This window comes from Myotis davidii, unplaced genomic scaffold (genome assembly GCF_000327345.1).
Source record: "Myotis davidii unplaced genomic scaffold, ASM32734v1 scaffold2100, whole genome shotgun sequence".
In the NCBI taxonomy this organism is placed as follows: Eukaryota; Metazoa; Chordata; class Mammalia; order Chiroptera; family Vespertilionidae; genus Myotis; species Myotis davidii.
Window position 1 is genome coordinate 765,121 of NW_006292458.1, and position 5,999 is coordinate 771,119.

General features: G+C 63.8%; 3 protein-coding genes across 3 annotated transcripts in view; 1 reads left to right on the forward strand and 2 right to left on the reverse strand.

The window, feature by feature from the left end:
* TRPM4 (transient receptor potential cation channel subfamily M member 4) overlaps positions 1-815 on the reverse strand; it is a 42,766-nt gene extending 41,951 nt beyond the window's left edge. The window contains 1 exon segment of the mRNA XM_015565454.1: positions 803-815. Within this exon segment, the coding sequence (XP_015420940.1) occupies positions 803-815 (13 nt within the window).
* A 317-nt stretch (positions 816-1,132) lies between these two features.
* Positions 1,133-5,088, forward strand: HRC (histidine rich calcium binding protein). The gene is made up of 6 exons (XM_006765956.2): positions 1,133-3,146; positions 3,221-3,291; positions 3,825-3,893; positions 4,155-4,209; positions 4,656-4,692; positions 4,812-5,088. Exons 1-6 carry the CDS (start codon positions 1,343-1,345, stop codon positions 4,846-4,848), a joined length of 2,073 nt encoding a protein of 690 aa, XP_006766019.1. The 5' UTR covers positions 1,133-1,342; the 3' UTR covers positions 4,849-5,088.
* Positions 5,089-5,091: 3 nt separating this feature from the next.
* Positions 5,092-5,999, reverse strand: part of PPFIA3 (protein tyrosine phosphatase, receptor type, f polypeptide (PTPRF), interacting protein (liprin), alpha 3) — a 19,636-nt gene continuing 18,728 nt past the window's right edge. The window contains exon 24 of the mRNA XM_015565455.1: positions 5,092-5,999. This exon is cut by the window's right edge and continues 1 nt beyond it. Coding sequence (XP_015420941.1) covers positions 5,957-5,999 — 43 coding nt within the window. The 3' untranslated portion in view covers positions 5,092-5,956.

Here is a 5,999-nt window from a genome sequence, read left to right on the forward strand (position 1 = left end):
AGACACAGAGAGAGGGGGACAGACACACAGAGAGAGAGGGGGACAGAGACCCAGAGAGGAAATGCCAGAGACCAGGGAGGGGGCACAGTGACCCTGAGAGGGTGGCAAAGCTCTGGGTGGAGGGCAGACACTCGAGAGTGAGAGGGAGAGGCAAGCCGAAGAGTTGGGGCGGTGGGGGGAGACAGGATCCTGGGGAGCGAGGACAGGGACCCCAGAGGGTGAGGAATGGCACCGTGAGAGAGAGAGGAAGACCCGTGAAGAGGGCTGGGGACGGGAGGGCTGTGGTGAGGGGGGGAGGGCACAGTGACCCTGAGAGGGTGGCAAAGCTCTGGGTGGAGGGCAGACACTCAAGAGTGAGAGGGAGAGGCAAGCCGATGATTGGGCGGTGGGGGGAGACAGGATCCTGGGGAGCGAGGACAGGGACCCTAGAGGGTGAGGAATAGCACCGTGAGAGAGGAAGACCCGTGAAGAGGGCTGGGGACCCGAAGAGCTGTGGTGAGGGGGTGAAGAGTGGGAAACACTGACACACAGACGGGCAGGGCCGCATGACCCTTGCCAGCTCTCTGACAGGGACGGCAGCTGGCCTGGCCTCCGGTAACCGGAGCCCCCGTGTATTTATAGCGCTGGCCTGGCCCGGTCCCCTGCCCCCAGGTCTAAGTTCCAGGGACAGGAGGTCATGGGCAGGGGTGCTGGGAGCGGGTTCCTTCGCCCCTCGCTATGGCCTCCACTCGCTCAGCACAGTGTCCTGTTCCTGCCAGAAACCCCTGTAGTCTAACCCCAATCCCTCCACCCGCGGCCTCACCCCTCAAATACATCTCTCCTGGCCCCCAGCTGCCCCGGACCCCCCCAAGTTGGCCCGTTACAAGTCTGGCTGTTGTCTCTGCAGCTGCCAAACATGAGCTTGTTGGGAGTCCAAAGTCAAGTCCGTTGGACCCCCCACTCCTGACCAAGGAGAGACCCCTTCACCCACCCCTTCCCAGCTGGGAGGAGGAGGAGGAGCAGGAAGGGAAGGACAGGCGGACTGACCCAGAATAACTCAGGGCTGAGAGTAAATTTAGCCACAGAGAGGGGAGGGGAGAGACCCTATTGGCTGGGAGGTGGGAGGGAGGGCCTGAGAGGGGGGTCAGGGGGCTCCTGAGACTGCCTCACAGGGGTGTCCAGTGCCGGCAGCGAGGGCCAGAGGAAGGCAGGCGGGCCAAGGTGGGAGAGACACAGCAAAGGAACAGCAGCGAGAAAGAGAAAGACTCCAGAAGAGACAAGAACCCCCCCCAACATTCGTCCACGTCGCCGCAGGGGGCAAGCAGAGCCAGCCGGGGAGAAGGTCTGCTGCCCGCCCGTCCCCATGGGCCGCCGTGGGCCATGGCTGCACACGTCTGTCCTCTGGGCTGCCGTGGCCAGCCTGCTCCTCCCTCCGGCCATGACCCAGCAGCTGAGAGGGGCTGGGCCCGGCCCCAGCAACTGGAACAACAATGCAGGCGTCTCCTCAGAGGACATGTCAGGTGAGTTTGGCCACCCCACCCACAGCCACGGAGGCCGCGGAGACGAGAGCGAGGGTGTTTTCACGGCCAGTGGGCCTCCGTTCTGGAGCCACAGAGACCGCGGGGAAGAGGACGAAGATGTCTCCGGGGAATATGGTCACCGACTCCAAGGCCACAGGTCCCAAGGCCGCCAGGCCGGAGACGAGAACGTTTCTGATGAGGAGGCCTTCGCAGACCGTGGCCGTGGGAACGATCACGTGGATGATTCGGCGGCGCATGGGCACCACTTCCCCAGCCACGGGAGCCACGGCCATCACGACGAGGATGAGAACGAAGTTGTGTCCAGTGAGTATCAACATCACATGATGAGGCAGGTACACCGAGGCCACGGAGAAGAAGAAGATGATGATGATGGTGATGATGATGATGGCTCTAATGAGTATGGCCTCCAGGCCCACAGGTCCCAAGCCCACAGGAAGGAAAAAGATGACGATGACTCAGATGAACACCACCACCATGTCCCTGGCCATGGACACCAAGGCCACAAAGAAGAAGAAGAAGATGATGATGATGATGACGATGATGATGATGCCTCCACTGAGTATGGACGCTGGGCGTACAGGCACCAAGACCACAGCGAGCAAGAGGAGGAAGATGAGTCAGATGAGGATGAACACCACCACCATGTCCCCGGCCACAGACCCCAAGGCCACAGAGAAGAAGAAGATGAGGATGAGGATGATGAGGAGGATGCCTCCATCAAGTACGGACACCTAGCCCCCAGGCACCAAGGCCACGTGGAGGACGAGGATGCAGACTCGGAGGAGCACCGCCATCATGCCCCCAGCCGCGGACATCCAGGCCATGGAGACAGGGAAGACGAGGGTGAGGATGTGTCCACGGAACATTGGCTCCGGCTTTCCAGACATACTCCCCACGGCCTTGGAGATGAGGAGGAGGAGGAGGAGGAGGAGGAGGAGGAGGCCACAGTCAAGTTCAGTCACCACGTTGCCAGCTCCCAACCGCCAGGCTCCAAGAGCACCGAGGAGGAGTACCTCCCAGACGAGTACAAAGCAGGGGTCCCCCGCCATCACCCCCACGCAGTCCCCGAGGAGGAAGACGAGGACAGCTCTGCCCAGCTGGGCCACCAAGCCCCCAGCCATCATCAACAAGGCCACGGCGATGAAGAGACCGGCCAGAGAGTGCCCATCAAAGACATTAGCCCCCAGGCCCCAGAGCGCACCGGGGCCAAGGACAGAAGCCATTTGGGGGAAAGCGATTCTGAGGAGGAAGAGGAAGAGGAAAAAGAAGAGGAGCACAGCTCCCAGGAGGAAGATGAGGGAGATTCAGAGCAGGAAGAAGGCCCCCACCGAGGCAGCCGGGCCCAGGAGGACGAGGAAGATGAGGAGGAAGGCCATGGCCTCCGCCTGAGCCAGGAGGAGCAGGAGGAGGAGGAGCAGGAGGATGAAGAAGAAGAGGAGGAGAGGAGAGAAGAGAGGACTGAGGTTCAGGCCCCACGGAGCCAAGACCACCGCCGCGAGGAAGACGAGGAGGAGGAGGAGGAGGGGCTGGAGGAAAACCGGCTTCCGTTCACCATCATCCCCAACCCACTGGCCAGGAGGGAGGTGGCTGGAGGTGGCCCCAGCGAGGGAGAGAGTGGTGAAGCCGGTAAGTGCTCTGGCCTGGTGGGAGCGGGAGGAGCCGTGTCAGTGTGGGTCACTGCTGTCCTCCTGTCCCCACAGGTCCCCAGGACGCCCAAGAGTACGGCAACTACCAGCCAGGGTCCCTGTGTGGCTACTGCTCCTTCTGCAATGTATGTCCCCAGCCCAGGCCCACCCACCAAGCAGTCCCTGGTGCCCGGGGGGCCTTGGGAGGGCCCTGAGCAAAGGAAGGCAGGGATAGTTCCAGGTGAAGAAAGACACTTCCGGGGCCATGTTGGGGACAGACTGGAGGCCAGGAGCCGATGGAGGAGGCTGGGGCCATGGTCCAGGAAGGGGAGGGTGTAGGGAGAGAGGAAGGTCCTTCTGCAGCCTTGGAGCATCTATCCCCCAAGATGGGGAGCCGGGTTGAGGGGTGGGCCTAGAACGGAAGGGGCGGGGCCAAAGCAAGAAGAACTGAAGGGCCGGGGGGAGCAGAGAGCATCCGTGGGTCCGGCCCGCAGTGATGGGGGGATGGGGCGTCCCCCTGCCATAGGAAACCAAGCAGGGAGAGGTGGCTTTGGGGGATGATACTGAGCTCAGGGTTGGAGGTAATGAGGCTGAGGAGTTGGGGGAAGGGTGGGAGACTGGCAGGTGGCTCCCCAAAGGGGTGAAGGTTTCAGTCTAAGGTGCCCCCTCCGGTCCCCAGCGATGCACTGAATGTGAGAACTGCCACTGTGACGAGGAGAACATGGGAGAGCACTGTGACCAGTGCCAGGTGAGACACCCCGCCTTCCCCCCCAGGACTCAAGGCTCCCCCCCACACCAGCCTCAGGAAGGTCCAGGACCCCCCAGCCCCAAATCCTGGCCTCCGCCCTCAAACTGACCAAACCCCTTACCCCCATGCAGCCTTGACTCCACACTCGAACCCTGCCTCTGACCTCGACCTCCACCTGGCAAGCCTCCGTCCCACGCCCCCAACCTGACTCTGCCTTTGACCACGACCTGCCACTCACTCTCTCTCCCCGCCCCCTCCCAGCATTGCCAGTTCTGCTACCTCTGCCCGTTGGTCTGCGAAACTGTCTGCACCCCGGGTAAGCGGTGGGCGGCCTCCGGAGAACCCCGGGAAGGGGCGGGGCCAGGGAGCGGACCCGGGTGGGGACTGGGAGGTTGCAGGGCGGGGCTAGAGGTTCGGCCGAGGCTGAATCGGTGGGTGGAGTCGGGCGAGGACGGAGGGGCGGGGCCTGTGCGCACACAGAAAGTTGGGGGGTAGATGCTGCAGCCTTGGAGATGGGGAGCCGGGTAGAGGGGTGGGCCTAGAACGGAATGGGCGGGGCCAAAGCAAGAAGAACTGAAGGGCCGAGGAGGCTGGTGGAGAATGGGGAACCCGATCAGGACCTTCCTAGTGGAAGGAACTCGGTTTGGGGAAGGGATTAGGAAAAGAGGGCGGGGCTGGCCTTGGTCCCGGGCGCGGTGAAAAGTGACCCCTACTTTCGCCCGTGCAGTACCCCTCAAACCGGTTCTCTCTCCTCTCACACAGGAAGCTACGTGGACTATTTCTCCTCGTCCCTGTACCAGTGAGTGTGTGTCGGGGGGTGTGAGGGCGCCGGCTAGAGGCGACCCTGGGTCACATGAATGGGAAGGTGAGCTTGGGGCGCGTCGGTGGGTGGTCTAACCATTGCGTCCTCCTCTCCAGGGCCCTGGCGGACATGCTGGAAACTCCGGAACCCTAACTCGGCCGCGCGGCTGCGGCGCAGACGTCCCTCCCTGGCCCTCCAGCACCTTCCCACGAGCCATATTTATTTCTCTGAATAAACGTGAACCCCTAAACCTCACTGTCAGGCGTAGGGTCTGGCTTCCCGGGGCACCGAGGGACTCGGGACTCGCGGGTCAGAGGACGCGGAGCCCGTGCTCCCGGGGCCTCGGGGCGGGTGGTCGGTTGCAGGTCCTGATGAATAAACCAGTCAACACGGGCGCGTTTTGAAACAGTTCTCTTTACCCGTGATCACTGAGTGACGCCTGAGGCAGGGGGGCCGACAAGAGTCCGGGGCGAGGGCTTCCCACCGTCCGCCCTCCCCCCCACGGCACATCGCCCAGTGGCACCGTGGAAAGAGGATTCTCCCATGCAAACCCCGGGGCCGGAGGGGAGCGGGGAGCGCGCTCTGCGCCCCCCACCCCTGGGGCACGGACACGGCCACAGCACGGGGGGCGGAGGGCCCCGGGGACACGAGACACTGGGGAGAGGGACCCCGCCCACAGCTGACCTCGGGCCACCGGGGACCCGAGGCGGCGGGCGGGGCTGAGTGGCACTGGGGGCGAGGCTTGTAGCAGCGAGTCCCCCCTCCCCTCCTTTCGGACGGAGAAGGAAGACTTGGGCCCCGCGACCGGGGAGAAAGGGGAGGGGGCGGCCTGTCCTCGCATGCGGCCCGGGAGGGCAGCCCCGGCCCCTCCCCGTGGGGAATGGGCACCCGTCTCCCGTCGGAAACTGATCAATAAATTACAAAGTAGAGACGAGGGAGATGGAGGTTTGGGGGCGGGAGTTCTTCCTGCCCTCTCCTTCCCCCCCTCTCGGTCCAGTTCATGTGGTTTGGTCCAGTCCCGGTCCGTGTGTGAGGCGGGGACGCGCGCTCCCCTCCAGTCTGTGCGGATGGTCCAGGCGGCGGCGCGCGCTCCCCGGCGAGACCACACCGGGCAGGAGGGGAGGAGCCCGGCCTCCGGGAGATTCTTCATCCGCGTGAGGTCGCCTCCACCGACGCCGGCAGCACGTGGAGCAGTGAAGATCCATTGTGCTGCCCCAGACCCCCAGGATCGCCCAGCACAGCCCTCACCTGGAGGCCTGCACTAGCAGGAATAGGTCCGGACCGAAACGCCGTCTGCCCGGGAA